A 19521-nucleotide genomic window follows, 5' to 3' on the forward strand; every position below is an offset into this window, starting at 1 on the left:
TTCTTCAAATCATAGGTACAACATCAGACAATACCACAAGACAGACTGTCTTGTGGTCGTCTGATGTTGTACCTATGATTTGAAGAAATAAACTCAAGTTTCCAAGTTCCTGGGTCTGGAAGTGCCACTATCCTCATATTTAAGCAGCCTCAGGGAGCAGTTCTTGGCCTCTTCTGCTTAGGTGGCGCCCTGCTTCTCCCGAGCCTATAAGCCCTGCTGGTAAAAAAAAAAAAAAAAGTGGAAAGAGTTTCTTTTTTCCCGCCAGCAATGTTCGTACAAATTTTAATTACTTGTTCCTTCTCGCACTCTCTTTTCCTTTAAGCTGATCCTCCTGCCGTCCTACCATGAGCCATTCATCCCGCAATCAAGATCCTCCCTGCAATAGGTATGTGACCATCTATCGCTAAGTAAAAAAAAAAAAAAAAAAAAAAAAAAAAGCACAGCTGATGGAGATACCCGTTCTTTTCTTTCTCCAGTCCTGCACACTCCAAGAGGTCTGGGAAATCCTCCAGACATTGTGAGGACTACAGCCCGGATCAAAGGTCCCGATCATCTCGGCACAGTGCATTACCGGCACAGAGCCTCCTTCCCGCTCCTCAAGGAAGAAATGCTGGGCCTGCGGAGCTACCCCGCTTCCGGAAAAGCTAGTCTGTAAGAGTTGCCTTAGGGAATACGCGGCTGACCGAGAATCAAAAAGCCAACAAGTTGCTGACCTTCTAAAACAAACAATGAGGGACTCCTTCTTGGAGCTGGCAGCCTTGGTTCCCGCTCAGACACTCACTCCGGGCACCCAGACTCAGCAGGCAGTTTCTGATGCGCCAGGCCCATCAACAGCCAGTCTTCCCCTACCTCCACTAGGCCGCCAAGCCAGGGAGGCCTCCCCAGAGGAACACTCAGAGGAGTGGGCAGAAGAATCGGAACCCTCAGGATTCAGTTACACAATAATTCCTTCCTTCATTCAGGCGGTTAAAACGGCGATCGAATGGGAAGATGCAGAGGAACGTCTTCAAACATCTAAGAGCTACTTCCCCTTTCTCAAAAGGAAACCAATTGTTTTCCCGTTGATGGGAGAAATCAGGGAGGTGATCCAGGATGAGTGGCAGAGAACGGACAAAAAATTCTCCTTAGGCCGCCTCAACAAACTGTATCCTCTGGCTGAATCCGATTCACAGATCTTGAATTCCATGCTGGTAGTAGATGCGGCTATAGTCCATCTAGCCAAAAATGTCACCCTCCCTTTGGATGACTCTGCCTCCTTCAAGGATCCCCTAGACAGACGGATTTTTTTTGTATTAACCTGATAATTATCTGCCTAGCCTGCTCCTGCAGAGTGCGCCATTACCCATTAGTGAAGGCTAATACCATCGGGCGGAGACTGTCAAGAGGACGTAAGAGAAATTAATTTTTCTTCATTTATAGCACAAAAAAATAAGAAAAAAACAAATTATGATTAAATACCACCAAAAGAAAGCTCTGTTTGTGTGAAAAAAGGGACGAACATTACATATGGGTACAGTGTTGTATGACTGAGTAATTGTCATTCAAAATGTGAGCGCACTGAAAGCTGAAAATTGGTCTGGTTAGGAAAGGGGTTTAAGTGGCCAGTGGTTAAGTGGTTAAACTTGGTAAAAACATCCGATAATGATCCAAATAGTGGATTTTGAAGCATTCTAATGCAAAACGGCCATAGAGCACTGCTACATGACAGAGGTCCATAGCTACCAGTTCTATTAGGAGTCTGGTGGCTTTTTATGCAAGTGCTCTTCAGATGTTTGCACTATTTATCAAGTTTTTAAAGTTGCTTGTCATGCCTTTGTTTTAAATACTACACTATGGGAAGATTTGTTCTCTCCTGTATCTGCTGATTTACAGCTGCTGTGCTGGAGTATTGGAGGAGCTATCCTCTGGTGTGAACCCCCTTATGTCTGGCTCCGCTCAAGACCTGATATTACACTAAAACGCAGTAGCTGTCTTGACAAGGCAGCATATCGGTCTGGTGAGTGTGCATTCCTATTTTTGGTGAAGGAGTGTTCATTTTGATTTAACGGCACAATTGTGGATTTACTTTAAAAGATTTCCTATGGACTGAATTATTTTTATTCTGTCACTTTAAATCACGGTTTGTTTAAACGCTGTAACTTATTTCCTATGTATGTGACATAATCGTCACATACAATATTCTAAATTTTATTTTTGGATCATTTGTCATTTTTATCACCGTTTTTAGCGCTGCAACCTTATTTTACACGAGTAGATTTGTTTAATCTGGAGACAGGATGGTCCACTTTAGGTGGCACCATCCAACGGTTGAAGACTTTGTCAGCGGTTGAAGACTTTGTCAGCAAAAGGATACCGGCGTTTAGAGCGTTTTGGCACAACTAACATGTGCTTAACGCGCCGCCGTAGGTCATTCTCAATATCGTGAAAAGTGTCAGGACAAGGGAAAACATTGCCAGCTTTCTGGGACTTCTGGGAGCCAAAAGCAACCCGCGCCCCTTGCCGACGTGGGCTCATCAGCCAATTTTAAAGTGTCCCGTACTGAAATAATCAGGGCTTCCACTAAAGCGCCATCTGACTGCAAGGACGGCGACCCCTCAGGAAGGGGAGCATCCAGGGCAACATCATCCTCCTCTGAATCAGAGGACACCTCCGTAGACGGAGAAGGCAGCGGCCGTTATCGGCTATGAATCTTTTTCATGACTAAATCAACTTTAGTCGCCAGGCTTTCAAGAGCTGCTGAAATCGCGGCCAGCTAATCCGGACTGTCCGGGAGTCGCACAGAGTAGGTCTGAGGGTGAATTCACAGTTTGGGACTCCATATTGCTAAAAACTGAGTACTGTGGCTTTTAGAAGCGCCGATCGCGGTTGCCACCACCGATCGCAGCGGTCTGCAGAGATCCCCTTTAAACAAAACTAACAGCAGAGCGTGCAGGGATATGTCCGCAGGGACCCCAGTACTGTACCACCTACTGAGAAAACGTCCTCCTGATCGTTCCAGCAGCATGCAGAAAGAGACAGGAAATTACCTCGGCCAGCAGCAGGAAACAGAGCACAGGAAGTGATCTTGCCTGAATGAAATGAATGCCTGAATGAAAGTTCACGCTGCTCAGTGTAGCACAAAGGCTACACAAATATGGTATAAATAAATAAATCATCGGGACCGGATGGCTTGCACCAGAGGGTTCTTAAATAGCTCAGCCAGGTGATTGCCAGACCATTATTCTTGATCTTTAAGGATAGTCTACTGACAAGTATGGTGCCAGCTGATTGGAAAAAAGCCAACGTGGTACCAATATTTAAAAAAAGGGCCGAGATATATCCCGGGTAACTATAGGCCGGTCAGCCTAACATCAGTAGTCTGCAAGATTTTGGAGGGGATGTTAAGAGACTATATACAAGACTTTAGTAATGAAAATGGTATTAGTAGTAATCAGCATGGATTCATGAAAAATCGTGCTTGCCAAACCAATCTATTAACCTTCTTCGATGAAGTGAGCTGCAACCTAGATAAAGGTAAGCCTGTGGATGTGGTGTATCTGGACTCTGCAAAGGCCTTTGACACGGTTCCCCAAAAACGCTTACTGTACATACTAAGGAATGTAGGTATGGACCATAGGATGAGTACCTGGATAGAGAACTGGCTCCAGGGGAGAGTACTGAGGGTGGTGATTAATGGGGAGTACTCGGATTGGGCGGGAGTGGAAAGTGGGGTCCCACAAGGTTCTGTCCTGGGACCAATCCTGTTTAATTTATTCAAAAATGATCTAGAGGACGGGATATCTAGTACAATCTCAGTATTTGCGGATGATACTAAACTAAGCATGCCAATATCTTCGATACGGGATGTGGAAACCTTACAAGCGAACCTGAACAAAATAATGGGGTGGGCAACTACATGGGAGATGAGGTTTAATGTTGAGAAATGTAAAGTAATGCACTTGGGCGTCAGAAACACGAAAGCAAGCTACTCACTAGGGGGGAAACCTCTGGGTGAATATAAGATGGAAAAGGACCTGAGGGTTCTGGTGGACAACAGGCTTGGCAGTGGCATGCAATGCCAAGCCGCTGCAAGCAAAGCCAACAGAATACTGGCATGCATAAAAAAGGGGATTCACTCCAGAAATAAAGAGAGATTATTCTCCCACTCCACAAGACTCTGGTCCGGCCACATCTGGAGTATGCTGCCCAGAGGAAAGACTACAAGCACTGAACTTATTCTCTCTGGAGAAGAGACGATTGAGGGGGGATATGATATCCATGTACAAATACTGTACTGGCGACCCTAGCATAAGGAACAAACTTTTCAGAGAAAGGGAATACAATAAGACACTTGGCCACTCACTAAAACGACACAAATATGGAATAAATAAAGGAAAAACAGAAAATACGTAAGGGGTTCTTCACTGTCAGAGCAGTAAGGATGTGGAATTCTCTTCCACAAGCAGTGGTATCAGCAGGGAGCATGGATAGTTTCAAAAAACTATTAGATGGGCACCTTAAAGACCACAACATACATGGGTATACAATGTACGGTTAACAGCAAACACACACACACACACATCATAGGTTGAACTGGATGGACTGATGTTTTTTTTCAACCTCACAAACTATGTAACTATGTATGGTTGCCCATACAGTCGCAAGTGGAAGCTCAGGGAAAATGGCTGCCCCATACAAATCTATGGTGAAAAAACAACATTGCCCACACTTAAGATGGCAGCACCCACAGCGGGCCATGCGGCCAGGGACCGACACTATGAAGGCCGCAGGATCCACAACAGGAACCAGCAAGACCAAGGTACCGTGCACCACACAGACCAGGCACTGGGCAGGCCAGGGGAGATCTTACAGGAGGCACAATTTCCATTATCCCCAGGAGAGGGCCCCCCCCAAAGCCAGCAGGGGGCACATTTACTCACAATACCATGGACTGGGAGGGCTCCGTTCCGGATCACCTGGAAATTCCTCCCTGAACACTAGCAAGTGAGTAAAGAGAAATAAAAGAAAATATTCTGAAAAGAATACAAAAAAAACTAAGACCGGAGTCCCAGCAGGAAACCTAGGTCCTACTCCTTCTCTAGGCAGAAACAAACTGATGTGCTGGGGTGTGTCTGTGAGGGTTATGTCTAGAGGGACAAAGCTTGTGGGCGTATATATGTAAAAACTTTGTACTAACATACTGCCTAGACTGCTCCTGCAGGTGGCAGTATAACCCACACAGCTCATGAAGATGAGGATGCATCTGTCAATGGACGATAGAGAAATACTGATTTTAACTTTTAAACAACATGTGTCCGAAATGGGCTTGGTCTAGAAGTGGTTAATATCACTTTAATCGAGCCCATAAAAGCTAAAAGCCAATATGGTAATTTACTTCTATACCATGCCCCTCTCCCTTATTTTACAAATATTCAACATTATCCTTTGTTTGGAAACATAGGAATCCAATAGTCTGAGTCCATGCTGCAGCTTTATAAAGCTCAAAGAATTCATTGCAACCAGTTATTACGCAGTAACCCTTCTCCAGCATTTACCTGCTCAGAGTATTTCGCATTTTGAGTCCCATCACGCGTAGAATCTAAAAGGAAAAAATATATCCAAGTTAGAATTGTTATTACATTCATCGTATGAAGATAAACAGAAATTAGAATGGTGCAGATGCAGCATGAAAAATGGCACAGAGAAGAGTGCTCAGGGTGCAAAACTGAATTAGCATTCTACCAACAAACTATAAACCTGGATATAAATGGATTTTTGTAAAATCTTACCGTAAAATCCTTTTCTCTTAAGCTCATTGACAGACGTAGTCCTCGTTGATTAATAACAACTCGGGTTATGCTGCCCTCTACAGGAGTAGGACTAGACAGGAAAGAAAACGTTCTGGCCACACCCTAGGGGCAGTCCCAGAGGGTATATCCTCTTACTTCCTGCTACAGCAAATCAGTAATGTCACAAAGCAGTGTTTAGAGAATTTAACCCAACCCAACTCAAAAACAGAGGGGCGGGTACTACGTCTGTCAATGAGCTTAAGAGAAAGGATTTTACGGTAAGATTTTACAAAAATCCATTTTTCTCTGTCGCTCATTGACAGACGTAGTCCTCGTTGATTAATAACAACTCGGGACGTCCCAAAGCAGTACCACAAATGAGGGGTGGGATGACAGAAATCAAAATCCAGAAGGCCCAACCGGAGCCAACCAGAAGCATCAAGGACTCATCGAGCAAAAAGATGAGACCTAAGTGAAACACCCAACAAACCCTTGAGGTAGACCAACAGTCTCCTCAGATTGCTGCCTGTAGAACCTTGTGGCCAAAAGAGGCATCCGACGATGCCATCACATCAACTTTATAAAATGTTGTAAAGGTATGAACCGACGATCAAGTCATCGCCTCGAAAACCTGGATCGCTGACGCCTGATGGCGGAAGACCCAGGAGACACTAGGCGCCCGAGTAGAGTGCGCCTTAACAGGGAACGGAGAATTCCGACCCTTAATAGAATAAGCCTGTACCACCGTCTGACTGATCCATCTAGATATGGTCGCGGCAGACACAGGCAACCCCCTTCAAGGGCTATCCGTGATCACAAAAAGTGAGTCTGTCTTACGAAAACAAGTTCGTAGTAGTCAATTGTATCCTTCTGAACCCCATCCAAGGAGTGTAATGCAACTCCCAAGGATGGCTAGTCTTAGGACACGGGGAAGGTAACACAATATTTTTATTCAGATGAAAACTCTGAAAACCACTTTAGGAAGGAAGGATGGATTCGGAAGAAGAACCACCTTATCCCTATGAACTACCAGAAATGGGGAACGACAAGATAATGCGGCCGGTTCTGACACCCTGCGTGCGGAAGTAATGGCCACCAAGAAGGCCACCTTCTGGGATAATGTAAGCAAGGGAATCTCCCTAATATCTTCAAAGAGAAGTTTCTGAAGAACTGACAACACTAAATTAAGATCCCAGGCGGTAAGGGTGCACGCACTGGCGGAGCCAGATGTCGCACCCCTTGGATGAAATTCCGCACCAAGGAATGATTAGCCAAAGGCTTCTGAAAGAAGATTGCTAACGCTGAAACCTGACCCTTGATAGTGCTCAAGGACAATTTCTGCTCAACCCCTTGTTGCAGAAAGACCAAGATTCGGATCACCGAATAGGTATTGGGGGAAATCCAAGAGATTCACACCACGCAAATATAAGACTTCCATGTGCTGGAAGTCGCTTTCCTTGCTTTAACTAGAGGTAGGAATAACTGAAGCTGACACTCCCTTGTCCTTCAGTACCTGGGTCTCAATAGCCAGGCCATTAAGCCAGCGATTGTAAAGCAAGATGGAAGATCAGTCCCTGAGACCGGAAATCCTCCCTGAGAGGAAGTCTCCAAGGAGAGTGGGGTACTGGAGGGTCCTGCGGCCACCTTGAGGGGATCAGGTGGGGATACCTATGCGGCAGGGTCAATGATTATACAAGACACTTGCCAGCGACAAAAAATGACAAAGTAAAAAACTTTTTTTTTTTTTTTGTGTCCCCCAGTCGCAACAGCGCCCCTCAGTGTTACCTGCCTTTTTGGACCCCACAGAGAGAGAGAGAGAGACCCCAAGGCTCATCCCTGATGCACAGAAGTTTTCCATCAGCTGCTGTCCTGTTACAGACAGGAAGTCTTTGGCCCTATTTCCTGGGTAAAGGAGGCGGCTCCGCCCCTTAACACGCCTACCGGCGCCTCCCCCTGGCTCCATGAGGTGTTTGGTCACCTCAAACATGGCCGCCACCATGTTGGAGACACGAGGCTACGCCAATATGGCGGACTCGTGTGCTCTGCAAGAAAATGGCGGCGGCCTGTTAGGATAGCGGCGGCTTAGCAGCGGCCTGCGGGATGCTGTATACGGCCTAGCGGCCTGTGGGAGTGCATCGGCCCCCCAAACTTCACCTTGGATGGTGATCAGCCTGGCCGGCAGTACCGGACTCTGGTGGGCCGCATGCGGTCCGTGCCTGCCCTTGCTGGAGGAATGCGATCTGGACTGCAGTTATACATGCATAGACTTCGCCCTGTGAACACCTCTGACAGGTAGGATACCTTATGCTACCACAGTAATATTCTAGTACTGCCACTGACTTCAGTCATCTTTACAGTTTTGAAATGACATTAGATTGTCAGCTCCCAAACCAAGCCTCCTGGTTACTTGTTCACAAAAATCACACTCAAATAGGGGGATCTGTGACATGTTATAGGATAGAGGGGAGACCCATCCTTACCATTTCAGAGAGGGGCCCGCGTTCACCACAAAACCCGTCAGGGGGAAAAGGGGGAACATACTACTCACCATACCGGAACCAGGCGGGCGCCAACTCCTGACAGTACCCCTCTCCACCGGGGTGGGAGGGCTGTCGACCAATACGGACGCCGTGACTCATGGTCTTTGGCGTTTCAGCGAGACGTTTAACTCGCAGGGTCAGTCCCCGTCCAGTGGGACTATGTCGCGGCCGACCCAGCGCGGAGCTATGGCCTGCACGTGCTCGTAGGCTGAACTGGGGTGACCACTGGATCTCAACATCCAGCCCGTCGCCCAGTTCCAGCTTTCTTGCTTGAAGATCTCACAGGAACACTGGAGAAAAAAAGCGGTCTAAAAATCTTCTAAGAAAAAAATCCTGCCAGGACCGAAGATCCCAGCAAGGCATCTAGGTCCTTACTCCTAACTAGACAGAAAAAAACTGATTTGCTGTAGCAGGAAGTGAGAGGATATACCCTCTGGGACTGCCCCTAGGGTGTGGCCAGAATGTTTTCTTTCCTGTCTAGTCCTACTCCTGTAGAGGGCAGCATAACCCGAGTTGTTATTAATCAACGAGGACTACGTCTGTCAATGAGCGACAGAGAAAAAAGATTTACATTGGATGCCTCATGAAGTGTTCTTTATAGCTAGATATACAGAACAGTGTGCAAATTACAACAAATTAAATGTAATAAAGCAGATGATAAACATTGATGGATTGTAATACAATTAAAAAATCATAACTTTAAGATAGCAAGGAGTGTTTGGTATAATCATATGCTGGGGGTGAAGAACAGAACCTCACCTGCTTACGTATAGCCCAGCCATCTTCTGCACGGTTTAGGACTGAGCTGTAAAACCGACAGATCAGTTCTACAGATTACGCAGGTGGAGTGGCTCCCCAAGTTTAGAGCTCTGGTGACAGTATTACCACTGGCCTAGCTATGTACGAGGATGCCTGCAAACTCCTGATAACAAAGGAAAGAGAATGGCTGGCAAACTGGAACTCTGCTGATTACACTGGGAGAATTTTGCTGTTGATCATAAACACAGAGGTGCGGGCCCTGCCTCCTTTAAAGGAATCCAAGGAAAAGATTTAACGGTGAGCACAAAAACATTTTCTTTCACATCCATTATGGGACACAGTAAGGCTTTCACCTTTGAGACTTTAAAAATAAGTCCAACTGAGGGGTAGGTAACACAGCAAACAAACTTTAATAGGCCCACGAAAAAAACAACAGATCTAGGAATATGCTGGACCTTACGCTTAAAGCTGCAATCAGATGGGGAGAATGGGGGGGGGGGGGGAGACCCAACCAAATCTGGATACAGTTGCTTAAACTTCAAGGAGGCATTCCCAGATCTATTAGAATGTACCTTGGCAGAAAAGATGGAATCCAAGACTACAGAAGTTAAGCCTGGATGATGGTCTGTCTGAGGCACCTAGATGGTGGGATGTGAAGCTAGAGCTCTGTTACAGGGTTCATCTGGGAGTACAAAAAGGGAATCATTCTTCCAGAAAGAGGCAGTGGATGCGAGATGGACTCATGGGCTGAACTACATCTGTACAATGGAGGGAAACTTCCTTTTGGTAAACTGGAGCCGGAGAGTAGGATGGAAGAACAATGTCCCGGGTGGGGTGAAAGGCAGAAACTACCTTATGCAGGAAGAAGCCCTAACACCCATTTGTACTTATGCAATAACAGAAAGGGTTCCAACACCTCCCTCAAAGAGGTGACAGCTACAAGTAATATCACCTTATTGATGAGAGTCGAGAAGAATGTCTTAAACAGGTTTAAACAGCAATTTCTGAAGTGCAGAGAGAACCAAAATCAGATTCCATAAAGTTGCATGGGAAAGAAAAGAACAGGGAGAATACATAGGAGACTCCCTGTTTAAATTCCCTAATCAAGGACTGACAGGCCAACAGTCTCTGAAAAAGAAAAGAAAGATATAACAAGTAGTCCTGCACACAGATTCAGATTTAAAAAGGTTTTCATATTTGGGCAAACAGCTAAAAACAGAGGTTAAAAAACAAGTTTGCTTACAAGTTTCAGGGTCAGTTCACACCAAGAATCACACAGAAATGCACTGCATGTGTGGTGCAGTGCGGCGTGATTTGACCCCATTCATTTTGAATGGGCTGAATCGCACTGGACCGCACCAAACGTACATGAACTACTTTAGAAAATGTACTGCAACTGCATTTGTGACCGACATTAGGGGTGTTAACACTGAGACCCACCGCAGATTGCAACTGCAATGAATTTTGAACAGGGTGCAGGAAACAAACCGTATTCTGGTGTGAATCATATCTACTTAAACATTGCGCCAATGAACAAAAAACAAAACACTCTAGAAAAAGGAAGTGCACAATATTACCTATATAGGACAGAAAAATATTCCACAGGTACTACAATGATTGCTTATATCATCAGCATCTAGACAAGAACAAATGCCTACATGTACAAAAGACTACAAAATTTAATATTCATCAAACTCATTTGTATTTACTAACTCCAAGCAATGGTTAAAGCCAAAAGGAGCTCTTGTCCCAAATCTAGTATCCAAAATATCTCTCTTTCAAGATGTTTTTGTATATAAATCACCACCTTTGACAATCAAATGAACCCCCTCCAGTCCAGAGAAAGTGAAATAAGTAGTCTCTCAATTGTGTACCCATAGGAAGCATTTTGATACATTAGATGGTCAATAATCCTCATTATTACAACCATTGCAGTTGGAGCGGCTTTTAAACTAGGAGACAGGGGGGGAGAGCTCAGAAGTAGAGTCAGTCAGGAGGGAGCAAAGGACAGAAAGCAGTATTAGAGTCAACAGCGACAGTAGTTCCACAACGTCAATGGGGGGGGTCTGTGTGGGAAAACCTCAGACCGAACAGGAATAAAAATAATCACCATTCACTATCAACTTACACAAAACTGAGAGGGGTATATGCTAATGCCAGGAGCCTAACTAATAAAATGGATGAGTTGGAAATGTTAGTACATGAGGAGGACATAGACCTTGTGGGAATAACGAAAACTTGGTTCGACCCCTCACATGACTGGCTGGCCAATATCCAAGGGTATTCGGTGTACCGGAAGGACAGGGCAGGAAAAAGAGGGGGAGAGAGGAGTGATATTACGGAAGGGATGAGTATGGAGTTAGAATCCGTATGGGTAGAACTCCACAGGGAAGAAGAAAAGAGAAAAGTAATTGTGGGGGTTTGCTATAGACCACCCAACCAAAGGGAGGAGATAGAGCTGAAATTTATATCACTATTGGGAAAAGTAGCAAAACTGGGATCAGTCATCGTATTGCAGGACTTCAATTATCCTGACATTGACTGGGAAGAGGGGACTACACACTCACAGAAGGCCCGTCTATTCATGGAAACCTTACAGGATAACTACATGTCTCAGTTGGTGGATTCTCCTACTAGAGAAAATGCAGTCCTGGATCTATTGATCACTAATGACCCAGACCTAATCTCGGAGGTAGGAGTCACGGACAACCTGGGCTCTAGCGATCACAGGATGATCATATTTAGCGTAAATAACAATATAACAAGGCAAGTGGGGAACTTAAGAAGCCTAAACTTCAGAAGGGCAAACTTTCCCAAATTGTGCTCCATGATGGAAAGGGTAAACTGGGACCAAACCCTAGGAACACTGACCACGGAGGAAAAAATGGATTTTTGTAAAATCTTACCGTAAAATCCTTTTCTCTTAGCTCATTGACAGACGTAGTCCTCGGTGATACAGCACCTACGGGTTATGTCGCCTCCACAGGAGTAGGACTAGACAGGAAATAAAATGCTCTGGCCACACCCTAGGGGCAGTCCCCGAGGGTATATCCTCTCTCTCTCTCTGCCACAGCAAATCAGTTATGTCACAAAAGCAGTGTTTAGAGAATTTAACCCAACCCAAAAAACAGAGGGGCGGGTACTACGTCTGTCAATGAGCTAAGAGAAAAGGATTTTACGGTAAGATTTTACAAAAATCCATTTTTCTCTATCGCTCATTGACAGACGTAGTCCTCGGTGATACAGCACCTTCGGGACGTCCCAGAGCAGTATCACAAATGAGGGGTGGGAAAATGGAAATCAAATCCAAATCTAGAAGGCCCAACCGGTGCCAACTAGAAGTTTACAATGCTCATCCTTAATGATGAGACTCAACAAAAAAATTTTCAAACAGAAAAAAACCCTCGAGGTAGACCACCGGTCTCCTCAAATTGCGGCCAAATGAGGCATCCGCCGATGCCATCACATCAATTTTATAAAATTTTGTAAAGGTATGTACCGACGACCAGGTGGCCGCCTTACATACCTGGACCACTGACGCCTGATGGCGAAAGGCCCAGGAAGTACTGAGCGCTCGAGTGGAGTGCGCCCTAACAGGGAACGGAGGACTCCCAACTCTTAATAGAATAAGCTTGTACCACCGTCTGTCTAATCCATTTGGCAATAGTCGCGGCACATGCAGGCAACCCCTTTCTGGGGCCATCCGTGATCACAAAAAGTGTATCCGTCTCACGGAACGATTCCGTAGCCTTCAGGTATACCCTGATTGCCCGAACCACATCCAAGGAATGCAACACATGTTCCCGATGATGATTGGGCTGAGGACACAAGGAAGGTAGTACAATATCTTCATTCAGATGAAAATCTGAAACCACCTTTGGAAGAAAGGATGGCTTAGGATGAAGTACTACCTTATCCCTATGAATCACCAAGTATGGGGACTGGCATGATAAAGCAGCCAGTTCTGACACCCTGCGTGCAGAAGTGATAGCCACCAAGAAGGCCACCTTCTGGGATAAAGTAAGCAAGGGAATCTCCCTGATGTTTTCAAAAGGAGGTTTCTGTAGAACCGACAAAACCAAATTAAGATCCCAGGGCGGTAAGGGCGCGCGGACTGGTGGAGCCAGGTGCCGCACCCCCTGGATGAAATTCCGCACCAAGGACTTGGTAGCTAAAGGTTTCTGAAAGAAGATTGCTAATGCTGAAACTTGACCCTTGATGGTGCTCAAGGCTAGTTTCTGCTCAACCCCTTTTTGCAAAAAGGCCAATATTCGAGTCACCGAATAGGTACGTGGAGGAAATCCTAAAGATTCGCACCACGCGATAAAAGTCTTCCATGTGTGATAATAGACTCTGCTGGAAGTCGCTTTCCTTGCTTTAATAAGGGTAGGAATGACTGAAGCTGACAACCCTCTGTCCTTCAGTACTTGGGTCTCAATGGCCAGGCCATTAAAACCAGCGACTGTAAAGCACAATGGTAGATTGGTCCTCGAGACCGCAGATACTCCCTGAGACGCAGTTCCCACGGAACGTCCGCGACTAGCAAGTCCAAGTCGGCCAGGCCGGCTTGACGAGGCCAGCCTAGAATTTCTAGGACCACTGGCACTGACGGGATTTGAACCAGGCGTCCCTAGAGCTATCTGGCCCCGACCATCCGAGAAAGTCTGGTCGTTTTCTGTTCCCACACATTTATCTGACACCTGATTCCTATCAGGAACGGTGATCTCTCCTGGTTGAATCTCAGGGACCGAAGTCACCTGGCTAGAGGCTTCTTGGTCTGTCTGGTCAACCAGATCCGATTCCTGTGGGGAATTGAGACTAATCTTAGGAAAAGGTAAAGAAAAAGATCTGTTCAGGGAACGGTGACTACCGCTCCCTGTATTACTTAAATGTTGGAAGGGAAGAATCGCACCGGTAGTAGTAGTCGATGCTCGATCTAATGTCCTGAATACCGGTGAAAACGTCCCCCCACCCTCAACCCGGGTGGGGGCACACCTTCAGGCTGTGTAATCCCTTGCTTCGGGTTTGGCTGAGTCGGTCCTCTGTTTGTCCGACCAGCTTTTCTTGAACCCTCCTGGAGGAGTCTTGCCTTTCCCGCTTGTTCCAGCTGGGCGTGCGAACCCTTTATGGGCGGAAAAGAAAGGTCCTCGTTTGTTGCGAGGTCCCTTAGCTTTAGCAGCCTGTGGCAAGAAAGTGCTCTTGCCCCCAGTGGCATCCTTAATGATTTCATCTAGGGTGGCCCCAAATAGGCGATTCCCCTGAAAAGGGAGATTCGTCAAGGTCTTTTTGGAACCTAGGTCAGCTGACCAGCATTTTAACCACAGCACACGTCTGAGGATTACCGCTGACATAGATGCATGCCAGAAAAAAAACTGATTTGCTGTGGCAGAGAGAGGATATACCCTCGGGGACTGCCCCTAGGGTGTGGCCAGAGCATTTTATTTCCTGTCTAGTCCTACTCCTGTGGAGGCGACATAACCCGAAGGTGCTGTATCACCGAGGACTACGTCTGTCAATGAGCGATAGAGAAAATGGGATTGCTTAAGGAACATATGCATCTCGCAGTGCATTCCTATGGGAAATAAATTTAGAAGAGACAAAGCAAAACCTGGCTGGCTAAACCGTAATGTTAAAAAAAACGTATTAAGGGAAAAAATTGGCCTTCAAGAATTATAAATCAAAGGGCACAATATTGGCTTTCAAGCAATACAAGGAGGCAAAGAAATGTAAATACGAAATCAAAATGGCTAAAATCAGCTTTGAGACACAAATAGCGGAGGATAGTAAAAAGAACCCAAAAGGAATTCTTTAAATATATCAACAGCAGAAAAAACTAGGGCAGAGCATATTGCACACATAAATAACGATGATGGGAGGATGGTTACAGAGGACACTGAAAAGGCAACCGTGCTGAACGCCTTTTTCTCGTCAGTTTTTACTCAGGAAAAGGAGGGGTACACTGACCATGACTGTATGGTTAGTAGTAATACACAGGACTTGCCGCTATGGCTAACAGAGGGTGAAATTAAGGAAAGGCTGGATAAAATTAACACAAATAAAATCACCAGGCCCGGATGGCGTACATCCAAGAGTACTTAAAGAACTTAGTAAGTCTATATCTAGACCACTGTTCCTGATCTTTGCTGACAGTATTATGACAGGAAATGTACCAGGGGATTGGAGGAAAGCTAACGCAATACCGATATTCAAAAAAGGGCAGAGGCATGTCCCGGGAAATTATAGGCCTGTCAGTCTGACATCGATAGTATGTAAACTTCTGGAGGGGATGATAAAGGGACTATATCGTAGAGTTTGCTAAAGACAACATCAGCAGCAGTAACCAGCACGGGTTTACAAATGGGCATTCTTGTCAAACCAATCTCTTAACATTCTATGAGGAGGTGAGCTGTGAGCTAGATAGGGGGAGACCAGTGGATGTGGTGTACCTGGATTTCGCTAAGGCGTTTGATACAGTTCCCCACAAGCGCTTAATTTATAAAATAAGGTCTACAGGCATCGACCGCAAGGTTTGCTCTTGGATACGGAACTGGCTAAAAGGGCGTGTCCAAAGGGTGGTAATACATAGCGCATACTCAGACTGGTCTGAGGTGGTAAGTGGGGTCCCCCAAGGCTCAGTCCTGGGACCAATCCTGTTCAATTTATTCTTAAATAGCATTGAAGATGGGATCAGTAGCTCTATATCAGTTTTTGCAGACAACAAAATTGGGCAGGGCAATAACTGCACAGCATGAAGCAGATATCCTACAGAATGACCTGGACAAAATAACAGAGTGGGCAACGACTTGGCAAATGAGGTTTAATGTGGAGAAATGTAAGGTTTTGCACTTGGGGACTAAAAACATAAAAGCACAATACACTTTAGGGAGGGAACCTTTGGGGAAATCAAAAATGGAGAAGGATCTGGGAGTCCTGGTAGAGGATAGACTAAGCAATACCATGCAATGTCAAGCGGCAGCTGCCAAAGCCAGCAGAATATTAGCATGCATAAAGAAAGGGATGTATTCCAGAGATAAAACTATAATCCTACCACTTTATAAAACTCTGGTCCGACCACATCTGGAGTATTCTGTCCAGTTCTGGTCGCCGGTCCTCAGGGGGGATGTGTTGGAGCTGGAGAAGGTCCAGAGAAGGGCAACTAAACTAATTAGGGGATTGGAGGACCTTAATTATGAAGAGCGTCTGCAATCACTTGATTTATTCTCCCTGTAGAAGAGACGCCTGAGCGGGGACATGGTAGCAATTTATAAATATCTCAATGGTGATCTCAGCATAGAAAAAAAGCTATTCAGTCGGAAGGACTGCATGAGGACTAGACGGCATACAATGCGTCTAGAGGAGAAGCGTTTTAACCTCAGGCAACAAGGGGGTTTCTTTACTGTTAGAGCTACAAGATTGTGGAATTCTCTACCACAAGAGGTGGTTTTTGCAGGAAGTATGGTGGCTTTCAAAAGACTCTTAGACGTACATCTCAAAAATCAGAACATTCAGGGGTATGCAAGAGGATTACGGCCACACACACCTACACAGGTTGAACTGGATGGACTATTGTCTTTATTCAACCTTACCTACTATGTAATATTAATAATGGAGCTATGGACGAAGCAGAATCCCTATGGGTAGAACTTCAAAGGTAAGGCACTATAGGGAAGGGAATATTGGGCGTATGCTACAGGCCCCCCAACCAGAGGAAGAAGGGGGAGGCGGACCTTCTTTTACAGATAGGATTGGCAGCAAGGATGGGAAAAATGGATTTTTGTAAGATCTTACCGTAAAATCCTTTTCTCTTAAGCTCATTGACAGACGTAGTCTTCTTGATTCTCAAGAGCTGGGTTATGTTGTCTCCGCAGGAGTAGGACTAGGCAGAAAGACAAAACGTTCTGGCTCCACCTTAGGGGCAGTCCCTGAGGGTATATCCTCCCTCTCTCTGCTACAGGGAATCAGTTCTGTTCTAAAGCAGTAACAGAGAATTTAACACAACCCAACTCAATGATAGAGGGGCGGGTACTACGTCTGTCAATGAGCTTAAGAGAAAAGGATTTTACGGTAAGATCTTACAAAAATCCATTTTTCTCTATCGCTCATTGACAGACGTAGTCTTCTTGATTCTCAAGAGCTGGGACATCCAGAAGCAGTGCCACAAATGAGGGGTGGGATTGACAAAAATCAAAATCCAATCTAGAAGGCCCAACCGGTGCCAAACTAGAAGTTTTAAAGGCTCATTATAAACAAAGAATGAGACTCAAAAGAAAAATTTCCAACGGAAAAAAACCCTCGAGGCAGACCACTGGTCTCCTCAAATGGCGGCCTGCAAAACCTTGCGGCCAAACACGGCATCAGATGATGCCATTACATCAACTTTATAATGTTTTGTAAAGGTATGCACCGACGACCAGGTAGCCGCCTTGCACACCTGGACCACCGACGCCTGATGGCGAAAGGCCCATGACGCACTAAGCGCCCGAGTGGAGTGCGCCTTAACAGGGAACGGGGGCTCCCGACCCTTAATAGAATAAGCCTGTACCACCGTCTGTCTGATCCATTTGGAAATGGTCGCGGCAGATGCAGGCAACCCCTTTTTGGGTCCATCCGGGATCACAAAAAGTGAATCCGTCTTGCGAAACGAGTCTGTCGCTTTTAAGTATACCCTGATCGCCCAGACCACATCCAAGGAGTGTAAAGCAAACTCCCGAGGATGACTGGGCTTAGGACACAGGGAAGGTAATACAATTTCTTCATTCAGATGAAATTCTGAAACCACTTTTGGAAAGGATGGATTCGGACGAAGAACCACCTTATCTCTATGAACCACCAGATATGGGGAACGACAAGATAATGCGGCCAGTTCTGACACCCTGCGTGCAGAAGTAATAGCCACCAAGAAGGCCACCTTCTGGGACAACGTAGGTAGAGGAATCTCCCTAATATCTTCAAAGGGAGGTTTCTGAAGAACCGACAATACTAAATTAAGATCCCAGGGTGGTAACGGCGCGCGCACTGGCGGAGCCAGATGTCGCACCCCCTGGATGAAATTCCGCACCAAGGAATGAGTAGCCAAAGGCTTCTGAAAGAAGATAGCTAATGCTGAGACCTGACCCTTGATAGTGCTCAAGGCCAGTTTCTGCTCAACCCCTTGTTGCAGAAAAGCTAATATTCGACTAACCGAATAAGACCGTGGACGGAACCCCAAAGGTTCACACCATGCAATGTAGGACTTCCATGTGCGATGATAAATCTTTCTGGAAGTCGCTTTCCTTGCTTCAACTAGAGTAGGAATAACTGAAGCTGACAATCCCTTGTCCTTCAGCACCTGGGTCTCAATAGCCAGGCCGTTAAAGCCAGCGATCGTAAAGCAGGATGGAAGATCGGTCCCTGAGACAGTAGGTCCTCCCTGAGAGGAAGTCTCCACGGGACGTCTGCCACCAGTCTGACCACGTCGGCGTACCAAGCTCGACGAGGCCAGTCCGGAGCTACCAGAATTACTGGAATTCCTTCCTCCTCTATCCTGCGAAGAAGTCTTGGCAGCAACGCGAGAGGAGGGAAGGCATACATTAGCTGGTATTGCCCCCACGGGGCGATCAGTGCGTCTGCGGTCTCTGCTAGAGGATCGCGGGAGCGAGCCACGAATCTCTGTACTTTCCTGTTGAATCGTAAAACCAACAGATCCACATCCGGGGTGCCCCACCGTAGGCACAACTGGTGGAAAACTTCTGGATGGAGGGACCATTCCCCCTGATCCAGAGTCTGACGGCTGAGATAATCTGCCTGCCAATTCTCCACCCCCGGAATGAACACCGCAGAGATAGCTGGAACAAATCGTTCCGCCCAGCGAAGAATGCAAGCCACTTCTTTGGCCGCTCGGACACTCTTGGTGCCCCCCTGGTGATTGACATAAGCCACGGCCGTGGCATTGTCCGACTGGATCCGAACCGGGCTGCCCTGGAGCTGCTCGGTCCAGTGAATCAGACAAAGTCTGATCGCTCTCAGTTCCAATACATTTATCCGCCACCTGGATTCTTCCAGGGACCAAAGTCCCTGGACAGATAACTGACCGAGAATTCCTCCCCATCCGGATAGACTGGCATCCGTGGTCACTATCGTCCAATATATTGGCAGAAATGACTTTCCCTGGCTGAGCATCGGAGACCGAAGCCACCAGACCAGAGACTCTCTGGTCTGTTTGCTCAATCGGATCTGATTGTCCAGGGATTCCGGATTCCGATTCCATCTGAGAAGAATCTCTTGCTGAAGAATTCGGGTATGGGACTGGGCAAATGGGACTGCTTCGAAGGAAGCCACCATCAACCCCAGAACCCTCATGCAAGTTCGAAGAGAAGACCAGCTGTTGGATAGTAACAACTGGACTGCTAATTGAATCTTCCGGAGTTTCCATACCGGAAGAAAAACTCTTGTCCTGACTGTGTCTAGAATTAGAC

The 19521-nt window shown here is 46.2% G+C and overlaps 1 protein-coding gene across 1 annotated transcript in view; it reads right to left on the reverse strand.

Moving 5' to 3' along the window:
- The window catches only part of NUP85 (nucleoporin 85), a 231098-nt gene that overhangs the window by 162142 nt on the left and 49435 nt on the right, over nucleotides 1-19521 (reverse strand). The window contains exon 5 of the mRNA XM_082271221.1: nucleotides 5535-5578. Coding sequence (XP_082127347.1) covers nucleotides 5535-5578 — 44 coding nt within the window. The remainder of the gene's footprint in view (nucleotides 1-5534; nucleotides 5579-19521) is intronic.

The sequence above is a fragment of the Pelophylax lessonae genome (assembly GCF_965119305.1).
Source record: "Pelophylax lessonae genome assembly, chromosome: 11".
NCBI classification, from domain to species: Eukaryota; Metazoa; Chordata; class Amphibia; order Anura; family Ranidae; genus Pelophylax; species Pelophylax lessonae.